The sequence below is a fragment of the Plasmodium brasilianum genome, chromosome 5 (genome assembly GCF_023973825.1).
Source record: "Plasmodium brasilianum strain Bolivian I chromosome 5, whole genome shotgun sequence".
In the NCBI taxonomy this organism is placed as follows: Eukaryota; Apicomplexa; class Aconoidasida; order Haemosporida; family Plasmodiidae; genus Plasmodium; species Plasmodium brasilianum.
Window position 1 is genome coordinate 1,477,116 of NC_090118.1, and position 16,745 is coordinate 1,493,860.

Genomic DNA, 16,745 nt, shown 5'->3' on the forward strand with positions numbered 1-16,745 from the left:
AATAAATAATATTAAGCAAATATTGTTAAGTTAAAATTGTCATTAATATGATTTAAGAACTTGATATATTTTATTATATATTCTAAATGATCATAGCTATGATTACCATAGTTTTATACATATAAGCGTATATACACAGGATTTTCGATGTACCATAGTAAAAATCAACTTCTTAATTTTTGGGTAAATTAGAATATTTTAATATCTTGAGACATAAATTTTAAATTATTAATTAAACTTTGTTACATGTATATGATATAATATATATATTTGTGCATTTATATGAATTTTTATAAAAAATATATTTATGTTCCTTATAATGAATATATACTGTAAAAATTTATATACTCTCTTTGAATATTGTGATATTTTATATTTTAATAAATAAGTACTTCTCTATATAATAAATCTTGTTCTAGACTAACATTATTACTGTTCGTGTTACTTTGTGAATGTGCTATAATTTTCATGTTAACTATAATGTGACTTCTTTTGTATTTTATGAAATTAGTTGCATATATTTAATTATATTGATATATATATATATATATTTAATTTATGTACAAACTTATTTTTATTTTATATGATATGTTTTATCTAAAATATGTTATTAAATATGCTAATGGTAAAATCGTTTTTAAAAAAATTAAAAATATTTGAATAATACATATGTTAAATAATTGATATATAATAAATAAATATATTAGTTAAATATAGATTATATATAACTGTTTACTAAATTAGAGATTTCAATCCATTAAAATTAAAATATGACTTAACCTTTATCACTTTATTATTGTTCCTCATTTAGTTTATATTTAATTTTGAAAAAAATATTTAATTATATATTATATTAGAATAAATAAATAAATATATATTATACTGTTTTATTGTTTTTCGAATTCAAAGTTGAAATTAATGAATTAATTTATTTAACAAATTAATATACAATACGTAAAAATTTTTACATTTATATTTAGATAATAGTGAATTTCTAATGAATTATTACATATCTGTAAAAATCTAAATTATCCTTAAAATTTATTAAATTAAATATATGTTTTCTACTTTCTTTTCATTATATATAGGTATTTATTTAAACAAATGTATGATGTTATCTTAATTGTCTATAAGTATATTTACTAAATTTTTCATATTATTATGAATATACATAAAAATACATTTAGTTCATATTGAATATTACTAATTCATTCATATTTATAAATTTAATTTTTTAAATAAAATAATAGTAAAAAAAAGAAAATTCTTTCTTCACATAAAATTTATCAATACAGGTTTAGATTTTGGTCTTGGGTTTTAAGTTATTTCTAGGAAGTTATCAAATTGTAGAAATGCGTTTTCTTATTCAATAGAAACTTTGAGTATTTTACTTTTTTTTAGTATATTACTATGTTGTTATACTGAATTAGGGAATAAGTAAATCTATCATCCTTTAATGACGTTTTTTATTTTATTTTATGAACTTTTTCTTAAATAACTATGAAAAAAATAAAGTGTTAACAAAATACATTATATAATTTTATTATTGATGGAATTAAACTAATGTGTAACTCTATGTAGTCTATTCTTACATTGAAACAGTTAAAATTAAAATGGAACTACATTTTTCTTGTCATTCTATTATTTTCTACTATAATTTTGATAAATATGTACATATTATTAAAAACAAAAAAAAAATAAAATAAATAGAACTTAGAAATATTTAATGTACAAATAGTAACGATGGAAAAACTTAAATAAAAATTATAATTCGTTTTTACCTTTAAAAAATATATTGTTTCTTATGTTTCGTAGTATACTATAAATTCGATCTTTTAAAAATTTTATGGACCACATAAAAATATCCATGTTTACTTAGTGAATAAGGAAAGAGCTATAAATAATATAACATGAAAGGTTTTATAGAATATTATTTTATTCATTTATTATTACTATTATTATAATAACATAGCAGTATTTATTATTCTTAAATAATAAAATGGTCTTCCAAAACATGTAAAAAAGTTACAATTATTAGTAAAAAATATTATTTGAATTAGATATTATTATCTCAAAATATGGAATTATATATAATTTGTCTATATATTCTATAGTATATGTATTCTATATGTTCTATCTTATATATAACCTCAGAATTTATAAATATTTAAGAATCTTATAATTTCTTATTAATTTGTTTTAAAAAAATATTAAGAAATATTTTTATAATTACCTTGCAATATTATATTAATAAATTATATATTTTAAATATTTGAGAATGCAAATTATTTTATTTTAATGAAAAATATTACTTTAAGCATAAAATTAAAAAAAATAATTCTAAAATATTATTTATAGTTATTTTTGTTTGTTTCTATTATCAAAAACATTATATTAATATACATTTCATTATGTTTTTATAATACATTAATAAAATTCTTTTACATTATAATTACTATGTTATATTATTAAATGAATATTATACGATTGTTTATTTTTCTTCTACTGAATATATTAGGATATAGAAATATATATAATGGAACAAGAAATTAAGTTATATTTTTTTATTAAAGTTTCTCTTTTTATATTTTTTACTTGGATATGTCATTTTTCCAATAATATAGTACTATTACTTAATTTAAAGAAATATGTATTATTTACATATTTAGTTTTTAATTTTTATTAACACTGTTATTCAGTACGAGGATATTTATTTATATAAATAATATATATTTTCTATGTTTTTTAGAGTATATTTGATAAATTCCTTTATGGGAAACGAACCAGTGGAAGTAAATTAGATATAAGAAATTATAGATTACTAGCAAAATATAGACATGATAAATATTCAAATTTCTTAAATTCAAAAGAAGAGATACCTAATTATATGATGAAGAAGGAAAAAGATATATGTATAAACGATAAAGGGGATATACGAAAAATGAATCAATCCGATGCACATTCACTAAATAATACTGGAGGATATAAATTACATAAGAAAAATAAGTCTAATATATTTGAGACTATAAAATTATCTCATATAGAAAAGATAATATTCAAAGAACTTGATTATATAGATTTTGTTAAAAAAAACAGGACAATTAGTGATGAAACTTACAAAAAAATAATACGTAAAAAATTAGCTTTACGAATTACCATACCTTTGTTATTGTTTTTGTTGTTGTCAGTATCGATGATAATAGATTTTTCTTGCTTTCACTATTTTAGAAAGGGAGTGTTTTACGCATTACGTTTATGGCTTGGAGGTTGGTGGTACGGTTCTTTAAATAGTTTGCTGGAAAAATCCTCTTTAAATTTTTTATTTAAGTCTGCAAAACAAATAAAATTAAACAGGTGGACTAGTGAAGGAACAAAATTGGCGGATATAGAAAAATACGATTACGTATATGGATTTTATAGATATCTGTTATGTTTAATATATTTAATAGCTTTCTTAATATTGGGTGTAACACTTATATTAGGAATGGTTTATTATCATAAAAAAGTTAAAAAATATCAAAAAATTAAGTTCAGAAAAAGGTAAAATGTACAAAAGGAATATGCTTCCTTGTTTGATGAACACATTAATATGAATTAATGCCTGTAATATTCTTAGTGCTCTGCTTAGTAAACATAACTATAATTGCTTAAATTTTATAAATAAACTTACATACAAGTGGACATTTTTATGTACAAGAGAAAAATATGTTATTAGTTTTTTAGTTAATTTGAACATATTAATATTTTTCAAATAGTATTATAATATATTTTCTCGGATTAATTAAATATATATTTATCGTTGTATGCCTATATTCTTTATTAAATAGGTTTTTATAATAAGATATATTTGTACATTAAAATTCATATATGATAAAACAAATTATATAATCTTGTTGAATTCTTTTGATAATTTATATTTTAGGTAAAAAGTGCTGCTTTCTATTTTATACTCAGTTACATTTCAAAATGGTTATTTTTACAGAATATTAGGAAAATGTATGATTAGTTTTAAATTAGCAATAAATGGTAACTGTTCAGTATTTAATGAAAGAAATTGAATATAATTTGTTGTTTTCGTACGTATATACTTATTTTCTTTTTTGCCAAATAAGAACCTAATATACATTATATAAAATATATTTTATGAAAATTATGCTATAAGAAATAATAATTGAAAAAACCTTTTAATACAGTTTTAGCTTTTTTTATATATACAAATTTGAACACATATATAATAAAAATATTTCCTTATTAAATATATATTATTTATAATTGTTTACCAAATTATGGATTTTGTACCTTTACAATTGAAAAGAAAAAATGGATTTATTTATTATTAATCTTAATTTTGGTGTTAACTACTCTGTTTAAAATTTAATTTAATATATACTATATTGAAAATTTATAAATAAATAAATTATATTTTTTTTTTTTTTGGACATTATTTAGATATGAAATGAATGAATTGATTGCTTACATATATGGACGTATATATATATAAATCCTTTTTTATCTTTTTTATAATAGTACTATTATAATTATATGTATATATCTGAAAGAAACAACATTAGTGCTATTTGTAATGAAAAAAATAAATATTTTTTTAAAACATTATAGTAGTGTGTATGTATTTTTTATATATATTTCCTATTTTTAATGTATATAAATGTATATATATTATATTAATTATTAATAATAGATTTTTGTGTATAGTACTTATTTTATAAATAAAATTAAATTAAAAAAAGATATTTTTCATTTTTAAGACATTCTTAACTACATAGAGTTGTTTTTATTTTGTTACATAAATTTTAATATGTACCATTCAAAATTATTATGTATTTTTATAGAAGATTTAATTAACTGTGATATATATGAATTAATATGAAGCTGTTTTGTTCGTTGTTTTCATAACTAAAGTTAATATATTACATTTTACTTTTTATGAATTTAAATGAATATTATATAATAATAATAATATATGTTTTAGTTATCTCATTCTTTTAGGATTGAAACGTAATATTTAGTCAGTGGTATAATACATACATATATTTGTTTTTGCAAAAATATACTAATAAGACATAAAATTTGATGTTAACATATATGCTCAATTCTATATGGTGAGATCGAAAAGATTACTAATAAAATTTTTAATAAAATATATATATATGTATTTTTTTTTTCTATAATATTAGGTATTACTATATTTTATTAAAATATTTTGTTCTATGTACATAATACATATATTTATGTAGAATAATTATATTAAGATAATATTTTTTTTAGTTTAATTTATATGAAATAAAAAGAAACGAAGTACAATTATTGAAAAATAGTAATGCTCATTATTTCATAATGTTACCTATTTAGATATACATGAAAAACAAACTGAGTAAATATTCAGTTATAATACAATGTATAATGTTACATGTTATATTATTAGATTTATGTTCTTGAATATCTATCCGTATTTTTTTTAAATATTAAAAGCGTAGACGTATTTTAATTATATTATTATTTTTTTTATTATTTTATGAAAATTAATTACAATATATTTTTCAAAAAAAATTTTATTCAAAATTTTTCATCATATATTTTTTAATAGTCCATAAGGCTAAAAAATATGAATTTTTAAAATTAATATATTATATGGAGACAACTGTAAAACGCAGTTACATTAAAGTAAAAACATTCCTACAAGATGGAAAAGAGAGTAACGATATTGAAGGATTAATTAATATAGTGTATAAAACCTACTTTTATATGAACAATTGTATAATTAAATAAAAAAATATCATAATAAATGTTTTTGATCTAATTAAAATGTCTTATATTTCAAGTATCTATTTTAAATTTTTAATATCATTTGTTTCCCGTTTATTTGTATTATTATAAGTTATGTAAAGTTAAATACATGATACCAAATTTCATTAGTGCAAGTTCCCAAATGTCATGTTAATAAAATATTGAGTATATAGAATTTTAAAACAGAAATTCAAGCAAAATTTTTAAGAAAAAAAATGATATAAGAACCTTCTATTGAATCTTCTCCTAAAAGAGTTTTTTATTTGTTTATGTAATTATAATACTTTAATGTATATATATATTTATATTTTTTTTTCTTAATATTGTTTAAATTGTTCTTATATATATGCATGAACATAAGGGTAAAGAATATAAATTACACATATATACATATCCCTAAAAAATTATTTACAACATATTTTGAGCTCTACCGTTTATCTCAGTTTTTTATTTCTCTCTTTTACCTGGATTTCTTATCTATCTTTCTTTTTGCAGTTAACGCTTGAAAAATTAAAGTTAAAAAATAAAAAATTATAAAATTAAAAAATTATAAAATTTTAATGAAATAACCGGAATTATTTTTAGAAAGTAATATATAAATTGCATGATTCCATTGTGAGAGAGTCTTTGAATTGTTACTATTATATTGAATTGATATAATTATTTGTGTAATATAAATAATTATAATTTTAAAAATTATTTTACATCTGTTATTTGTATACTTTTTTTCATTTTAGCCTTAATTAATTTTTGAATTTGCATGCAGAAATTTTGTTAATTATAAAACGGTGTATTGCCAGAATTAATTTTATGTGAACTGCAAAAAAATAATATTACGTTTATAAAAAATATTCTTTTTTTTTTCAGATTATATATATTTGTATTAGGACTACTTTTTCATCGAGAACGAACGTTACTATGAAATAGGAAAGAATGGAGAAGTACGAAAATCATATCTGTCAAACACATGCAAAAGTGACTCTAAGAAAACGAAAATAAGAAAAATAAAAAAAAGTAAAAGAATATGAAATATCATTAATGACGACATAAATTATGCATGAATAGGTGCAATTCTTAATTCTAATATTCCCCTTTTTTTTTTCTATGTTCAAACAGCAATTACAGAGATATTCTTTTAAAAGTGAAGATAGATATCCTTATAAAAGTTTTATGAAAAGGACAAAGAAAAAAAAGGATATAATTTATTAGCGGTATTTTTCTGATTTAATTTTTTTATCCTTAGTTTGTATGAAAAGGTGAAAATCCATAAATATAAGTCTCTAATTATGAAATTTGTGGGAAAATGTACGTATAAAAACTAAAAAAAAACAACTTTAAAGAATTTATGTGTCATGTATACTTCTATGCCATGTAAATATATGTGCCATGTATACTTCTATGCCATGTAAATATATGTATGCATACTTATATGCATATATACATGTGAATATGCGGATGTATATATATGCATTACGTAGGATGGTCGGTCCATATGCATACTTCAACATATGTACCTGCCCATATTTTATAAAATGCATATTCATTTTTATGCCTATTACAACACATCGATTTCACAATATGATTAATAGTATAAACGGACATATATTCTACTACACTGAAACAACAGGAGAAGATTAAAACAAATAAACGTAATAAAATGTATTTTATATGACTTGTTTTATCTATTTACCTTTAATATATTTTTGATGAATTTCTCATAATAACGAAGCTTCTTATATATATAGGTAAATTTTTTTTGTGTTGCTATATCCACCAGATGTATATTTTTATAGAGATGTTAATGTTTACTTAAAAAATTTAAAATAAAATATATCTAATAAAACATTTATTCTCAAAAGGTGATTTTATGTATATGAATAACTAAATTGATTTTAGTATGCAGTTGTGTGCATTATTGTGTGTATACATAAGATTGCACTCTTCATGAATGTATGAATAATTATGCGTATAGCACTTATGCCTATTGTTTTTTCTTACTTGTAATAGCTTTCTGTAGAACTTTTAGTATGTATACATTGAAAAGCTGTAAATGGATGAACATACATATATATGTACATATAATTTTTTGCATGCTGTAAATTTATTCACATATTATTTCTCACAGTATCGCCTTGTGTTCACATAAATGTTTATATATATAAGATGGAATGAGACATATGATAGAACTCGGGTATTTGACAAGGGACAATATCTCAAGGCATGAAGTTAACTGAAACATGTATTTATCTTAAAGATTATAAGAAAAAGAAGAAAAAATATATACATAAGGTAACTAAACGTTACAATAATTGAATTAATTAGATGTGTATATAATTCGTTTAACGAGAGCTTCATTTTATATTATACCTTCATTGTAAATTTACATGCAGTTAACTTTATTAAAGATTCTTATAAGGGTTGTTAATTAGTATATTTATTATTAGCATTGATAAAGCCGAAAAAAAAATAAAAAGTGGAAATGTATATACTGCAATGTTGTAAAACGAAAAAGTAAATATTATTAGTTCGTTTTAGTTCTATGAAAGAAGATTACGTATATGAATGTGTGCACGTATGAATACGGTGGTCTTATGAGTGTATGCATATCTTTATGATATTCATCCCATATAAACAAGCATGTAAAAAAGTATATTCAAGTGATAATAAAAAATCTTCGCGTAGAAATTACTTTTATATATATATATAATGAATTTATTCATTTGGAACTAAAAAAAATAAAATAAAACTATAATCATTTTTTTTTTTTTGGTAAACATTACATTAGTTATATATACGTAAACTTATTGGTAATATAAAAGGGTTCAATATATTTTGAAGAAAATAAATTAATTCGAATAAATAAATTTTAGAAAAGTGACTGAGTATAATGAGATACATGTAGATATAAATTATAATGGTCCTCATTTTAGCGAATATCTTATCATATATATGTTTGTGTAAATTTCATAGAATCTATAATAGTAGTAGTGTTATAAAAGAGATTCATTAGATCTATAATAAGGATGATTATAAAAATACTACTTAATGAAACAATAGGAAAGTAATAATTTCGAGGAACATATTTATAATCCACATTAATTTACCTTTAAGTAATATAATGAAATTAAAAGAGCCATATATTCCATTATTTTTACGACATTAATTGAATTTCTAATTAGGGGGAAAAAAATTACTAATACAAAAGGCATATTTATGAGAAATGATTAATACATCTGATATTGTATCTGCAAGAGTCAAAAATGATAAGGTATTTAATAATATATATATATATGTATTTATGTGAATTCATAGATGTATACTTATAAAATAAATATATATATTTAATAATAACATTAATTTATATTGTATACATTTACTAAGGAAATAATCAGTATTTCAAAAAAAAAATGAAAATTGTTTATAAATTATTGTTTCGTCTTGCTAAATTTTCATTAGTATTTATCTTAAATTGACGTGAACATATTTGATTAATATAAAATGCATAAAATAATTAAAAAAAAACAAATGATCCTAAAAAATATTAACTAAATTAGTTGCATAGAAAACTAGAAAATAATTATTAAAAAGAAGTTTATATGTTCATGTTATTTTTATAATTATATAATTTTCATAATAGGTAGTATTAAATATTAAGTTGCGTTGTTATGTTTTTTTATATAAACATAAATTAGTAAATTTTGACAAGGAGTCATCCAAATAAAAGAACCATTTAAATGTCTTTAACCAAGAAACATATTAATTATTTATATATCTAAATATATAAGTTTATATAGTGTATATACATGCGAATACATAGAGTAAAATAATATTTATCTTATATTTCTGTAATGATCTAGGTTGATGTATATTAGTAGCATATGGAAAATTTCAGGATATTTACATATATTTTTAATTAATTATTTTTAGAAAAGTAGTTTACTTACCAAAATTAGTGTAAATTTATTATTATATAATTAATATAATATATTTATGATATTACATTTTTATTATTATCTACGTTTATTATATTAAATAAACAATATATAATAAAAATATTTTTTCTTTTATAGGTATATTTCATTAATAATACAATTTATTTTATTTGAGAATGTTACATAGCAGTAGTCATTTAATATATTATTTTAAGTAATACTTATTTATATACCAATAAAAATTATATATACTATTATTCCTTCCATAAAAATGTCAAAAAGTATAATAATACATTATTGGTTTTTTTAATTTTTATTATATATTATATATATTTTTTTTTTATTTATTAATATTATTATTTTTTACTGTAAATTATTTTATTTAAGATTATTTTTTTATTATAATTTTTTTTTAATAATTATAATTACTATAAATTTTTTCTTATATATATTCTTACATAGTTATTATGTTTTTTTAATATAGCATTTTCGCTATATATTATAAATTTATAAATATTTTAGCGAAAAAATAAAAATATATAAATTAATTCTCAAATTTAATAAATTTTATTTTGATCATAATAAACAGGATTCTTTTTTTTTTTTTAACTATATAGAAATTATTTTATTATATTTAAAATAATAACATGCAATTTTATAAAAGCGTTAAATTGTATAGAACTCTTTAGAACATTAGTATTTTTTATTTTAATAAAATTGCACAATATAATTTCAATATTATTCTAGTATAAATATTTTACATGTTTTATATATATGGGACATACTAGATTATAACTTGTGCTATAAAAAAAAGTATTTTTTTATTTTTTTTTCTATCGTATGATTACTATTATATTATATACTGTATTTATTACTTGTAAATAATGTATAAGAATTATAACATGTATACATAATTAAGCTTATTATTAGAAGGTTCAATAAAAAAATAACTATATTACTAACATATGTTAACATGCTTATTGTCAACACATGTCTGATTTTTTTATTCTAATTATAAAAAAAAATTACTGTATACCAGAATAGCCATTTTATTTTTTTTCTGAAAGGTATTAATAACAAACATTTTGAACTGTTCCATCAGGCTATTAATATATATATGCTTTTTGAGTATTCATTAATAAAATTCGTTTCCCAAATATCATTTGATATTTGCTTTTCTATAAATAAATTAATTTCATATATTTAGAAAAATATTTATTAAATTATCTTAGATTTTTTACAACATGTACATTATTTATGGAATTTAGCACTTTTTTAAAAAATAAAATAAAATAGCTAAAGTAATTACTATACTCATATATTACTAATTTGTCAATATTCTCTATATATTTTGCCAAAATAGATGTGTTATAAAATCAGAAAAAATAAAAATTTATAGAATAAATAAATATGTTATATTAGAAAAATCACGTAGATTTATCTTTTTCAATTGTATATGTCCATATTTAAATAAGGTACTATAATAAACGAGAATAAAATTTTTCTTATATTTTTGTAGCTCCATGTTATATATACATATATTTATAAGAATATTTTTGTTATCTCTAAGGAAATTTAGCACATTATAAATAATAAAAATATATTCTTTTCATTATAATGTACCTTTTATATATCTTTAGATAATTAGAATATTGTGGATGGAATATTAGACAAAGGATTCTTATATTATTTTCAGAAAAAAAGGAGAGATATAATGTAGAATTAAAGGTATGTTATATGGTAATGTATATGTTGGTTCATGCAATAAAGAGGTAATATTGAATTAAAATATATTGGAATGTATTAGCGTAGATACAGTGATAATTCAAGGACATCCAAAAAATTAGTCACGAAATGATTATTTGTTTTATTCGAGCCATATATAGTGATAAATATGTATTTTTAAAAAAATTATAAGGAGTATATATTCCTATATATAAAAACAGAAAATATTCCTGTTCTATCAAGAAAAAAAGTGTAAAACATACAGAATGTATAAGTATTACGTTAGCATTTACTCTATTGGATAATTTTGTTATAGTATTTTTATTACTTTTCTATTTATTATTCCATTAATAAATTTGTGATATATATTAAGGTGAGAATTACTAATATAATTATTTAATTATAAAAAGAGATTTACAACTGTATTTTCACTTGTTACTTTTTATATATTTTAATGTTATATGTTCTGTTAAATTTATTAAATAAGCCTGTAAATTAGAAAAAGACAAAATAAAAGCCTCCTCAAAATTGATATATTGCTTTCAGAAATACTTTTTTTCCTGTATCTAGTGAATATTTCCTTTATGCTTAATGGAAATATGCTAACAAAAATTAATTGTATACTTATAAATTTTTTTTTATTGAGACTATATATTATACAAGCATATATTAATGAACAGAAGTAATAAGATGTATAAGAAGTATTTTTAACGGTTCTCATATTTCTAGATTTTTGTTGTATTACAATTTATTTTTCGGAATATATATATATAATATATATTTCTTTATTTATTAAATGTGAAATTTAAATTGCTGAATATTCAGAATATAAATATATATCATATATGCAAAAAATATATGTGCAATAGTTTCATTTGGATTAGTAATTCAATATATATGTGATATTTAGTCTATTATACTATATCGTAATTAATGTAATTTCACGCACCTAATGAGATAACTTTTATAATTAACAATTCCTCTCTTTTCTTTTTAAAGGTTGTAACTTTTCATTATTGATCTTATTAATATATATACAATACATTACTTTAATTTTAATATATTTGCATTTATTTTTATTTAATAAAATATAAACTATTAAATTTTTTTTGTTAAAATGTACTTCTTATTTAAATGTAAACATAACAAATCTTGTTTATAAAAAAGTTATTATGAATATTACATGTTTCAAAAGTTATTTGATATAAGAATATATTAACAAAATTCTAGATTTTTTTATAGTTCAAGTAAAAAATTATAATTAAATAATAATATAATTCTCCTTTAGAAATAAATTATTATTAGTAAATTGTCAATTTCATAATTTATAAAACTTTATTTTTAAATGAGAGACTTAAAGTATATTTCTTATTTTACTTTTTATTTTAGATAATTGTTTGTGTTAAAATTTGTTTATAAAAATTATTAAAAATCTATGTAAAAATATGTTGACATGAAATTATACTCATTATTACGTTAAATGCTGTTAACGAAGTATATTATTATTCCAAGATTATTATTAAGTTAATTTAATACTTATTCTATCCTTCACTTTTTTATGTATTATTTTTTTATCTTATTTCGTTTAAACAAATATTAAATTAAAAAGAAATTTGAAATAAATTGATAAATTTACAAACTTTTAATTTAGAGATAATGGTACATTTTACTCCTAATTAAGCACTATAACACTCAAAAATTATTTTACAAAAATAAAAGACGGTCTTTATTTACCTTTGAAATATATAACTTTTTAGTGCTTTAGGTTCTTTATTATAAATACGATATTTGATATATGTTATTTAAAATAAAAGAATGTATATATTTATGTTATATTTAATTACATTAGCATAATTAATATAAAACAAAAATATATGAAAAATATTTTTTTCATTTTTTACTTCTATCATTATGTTTCTATAACAATTAATATTTTTTTTAGGAATAACAAGTTTTTCAAAAATGTATTGTTTATAAAATCGGAATAATTAATAGGAGAACTTCTTTAACATCTGTAATACTTCTCTTAAGGTATAAAGAGATCCATTATCTATATTCTATACATTCTATATTCTACATATAATCAATATCTAGAATGTTATGTAATCATATATATTTTATTTTATTCTGAAATGAATTAACAAAAATATTTTTTAATTAATTTATTATTTTAAATAAATAAATTATATATTTTATATGTTTATTAGTTATTTGAATTTAAATTATTCTAATTGAAGTTCTTTTTCCAAGTCACTGCTGTAAAAAAAAATTATAATTATACATTTTTTAATATGTTTTTACGAACAAAAAAAAATTTATAAATATAAAAGAATAAATGTATAATAAAAGTTTCCTATATAAATAAAGGAATATTATATTATTATTAATTGTGCTTTTTCTCAGTATATTACAGTTTTAATAATCTATATCATGGAACAAAAAATTAAGTTACTATTATTTTTAAAAATTTCTACTTTTATACTTTTAACTTGGATATGTAATTTTTACATTTATAATTTAAAATATAATTATTTACAGGTATTTATATTACTTATAATTTTCTATTTTTTTTTATTTTAGTACTTTTTTTAGTGTGAAAATATTCATTTAATTGATAAGTTTTTTTTTTATTTTTTCAGAGTACGCATAACACACTTTTGGATGAATTCTGCAAACATTGTAGAAAATTTTATGCAAGAAATTATCGTTCACTTGGAATACATAATCAGAAATGGGATTCACATATTGTATGTTTAAAAGAAGAGATTCAAAATGGAAAATATGTTAAAAATGATGCGTCTAATAACGAAAAGTGGGGAGAAGATAAAAAGAAACTATTAAGTGAAAATTTACCATATAATGAAAAAGGCTGTAAAAAAGATAAAAAAAATAAATTCTGTTTATTTGAAACAAATAGATATTCCTATTTGGAAAGAAAAATATTTAAAGAACTTGATTTTGAAGATTTTCTTAAAAACAACAAGACAATTAGTGGTAAGCTTTACAAAAAAATAATACGTAAAAAATGTTCATTAAGAATCGCTATTCCATTGATGTTGTTATTGTTGTTATCACTAGCATTAACAGTAGAATTTTCTTTGGGTTATGGAATTTCAAATGTGCTATATTATGTGTTTTATCAATCTCTTGGAAAAAGCGCAGTTGATAAAATTGGGGAGTATTTGAAGAATGATTCTTTCGGTAGAATGTTTAAGCAAATTTTAACCGTTAAAGGTAAGCAGAAGTCTGCTCTTGTTCATAACATGTTTATTTTTTTAACATATTGCTCACTTTTTCTTATATTAGGCTTTGCATTTATATCAGTGGTTTTTTATTACCATAAAAAAGTTAAAAAATATCAAAAAATGAAGTTCAGGAAAGGTAAAATATAAAGTATGTTATATGTTTCTTTCGATAATGAAGTCTTTAATATGACGTAATATTTGTATTAATTCTCGTCATATGTTTAATATACATATATATAATTACGTAATTTTATAAATACATTTATATGTACTTTCCTTTTTTGGGTACATGACAATATATAAATGTGCATTATGATTTTAGGTGAAATTAAATGTTTTTTATTTTGTATTTTATGATATATTTTCAACAAAGTTAACTACGTTAGATTAATATATATTTATATATGTTGGAATTTCTTTTGATACTCATAAAAATTATATTTTTTTTGTGATAAAAATAATATATTATAGGAAAATTAATACAATTTTAGTTAAGTTTATTAATATGTATTTGTAATTTATGAAATGCCACACTATATTTTTTATATTGCTTCATTCTAAAATTATTATATGTTAATGCATTTAAAGATATGCATCATCTGTTTTTAAAAAAAGATGAGTATATCTTGCTTTGTATTTAATAAGGGAAAGTGCAGGTTTTCCGTTGCCCATTTATATATATACGTATATTATATGAAAAACACTTAATTTTTATTCTATATAATTTATTTTATGAAAACTTTGTTATAGAAAATTTTTATTTTATAAGTTTTTTTAACATACTTTTAGTTTGTATTTTGTTGGTCAAAAGGCAAAATATTGTTATAAGATAAAATAATACTTTTTTAAAATATGATCTACTTATAATTGTTTAATAGCTCAAGAATTATAAAAACTTCTTAATTAAAGTATGTTTTAGAAGAATTTATTATTCATGATTGTTATCAATGCTTTCGTTAATTCTATTTTGAAAAATCACATAAATATATATTATACTGAAAATTTATAATTAAATATACTATATATTTTTTTTTTTTACATCACTAAGGGACATATTAATGAATTAAATGTTATTATATATTAATGGATCGTATTTTCAGATTAGTTTTTTTTTTCATAGTTTTTATAATAAAATACTTATTAAAATGTATTATTTTTATCTATAAAAATTTTTTATTTACGGCAATTAAAAAAATATATATAATTATACGTGGATAAACGTATATGTATATATATATGTAGTATTTTTTTAATTTTTATGTACATATATTAAGTAAACAGTCAATATTACTTTAAAAATATATAATAATATGGAGAGTTTATATTTATAGTTAATATTTTCTTCAAATTAATATTTTGGTTTTAAGAAAAAAAAAAGGATATTGCTAAAAAGAATTACATTTTTATAGATAAGTTATAAATAGTTGCATCCTTTTATTTTGTTTTATGAATATTAATATTTTATATTTAATGGTTTAATTTATTTTTTTTAAAGTTAATTGATTAAAAAAATGTTACATATAAGGTTCCCCATACAAATGTTCAACAAGAAAATTTTTTGGTTACGTCTGATTTATTAAATATCATTTTTTTTTGATTCAAACGAAAAAAATAATACTAATATGTATTTTAATAATTAGCTATAACTTTGAATAATATGGTTTAGACTATGAAACTGCCTATGCATATTTTCATTTTTTAAAATTATAATTAGTACCTATAGAAAATTACAATCGAAGATATTGGAATAGAGCACATTGAAAATGAAAATATTGATAATAACAATTTTAATAAAAACTATATATATATACATTGTTTTTAATGTTAAATATTATAATAATATTTTTAAAATATATTAGACCATTTATATAACATTTATATGATTAGAGAAGTTGAATAATTACTTCTTGATATTAAGTTTGTTTTTTTTTATATTTAAGTTTTTGTTATAAAAATATAATTAATTAAAAGAAATATTAAAAAGAATTAATTTTATGTATATAAAAATTATTCATTTAAAAATAATGCCATTAATTTT

At 18.7% G+C, this 16,745-nt stretch overlaps 2 protein-coding genes across 2 annotated transcripts; both read left to right on the top strand.

The window, feature by feature from the left end:
• Nucleotides 1–2,536: 2,536 nt before the first annotated feature.
• On the top strand, nt 2,537–3,544 carry MKS88_001565 (fam-l protein; the record flags this gene model as incomplete). Its single annotated transcript, XM_067214502.1, has 2 exons — nt 2,537–2,623; nt 2,750–3,544. The coding sequence occupies 2 exons, from the start codon at nt 2,537–2,539 to the stop codon at nt 3,542–3,544; spliced, it is 882 nt and encodes a 293-aa protein (XP_067074931.1).
• Nucleotides 3,545–13,892: 10,348 nt separating this feature from the next.
• Nucleotides 13,893–14,854, top strand: MKS88_001566 (fam-l protein; the record flags this gene model as incomplete). The annotated part of the gene is made up of 2 exons (XM_067214503.1): nt 13,893–14,000; nt 14,102–14,854. The coding sequence occupies 2 exons, from the start codon at nt 13,893–13,895 to the stop codon at nt 14,852–14,854; spliced, it is 861 nt and encodes a 286-aa protein (XP_067074932.1).
• Between the last annotated feature and the right edge of the window lie 1,891 nt (nt 14,855–16,745).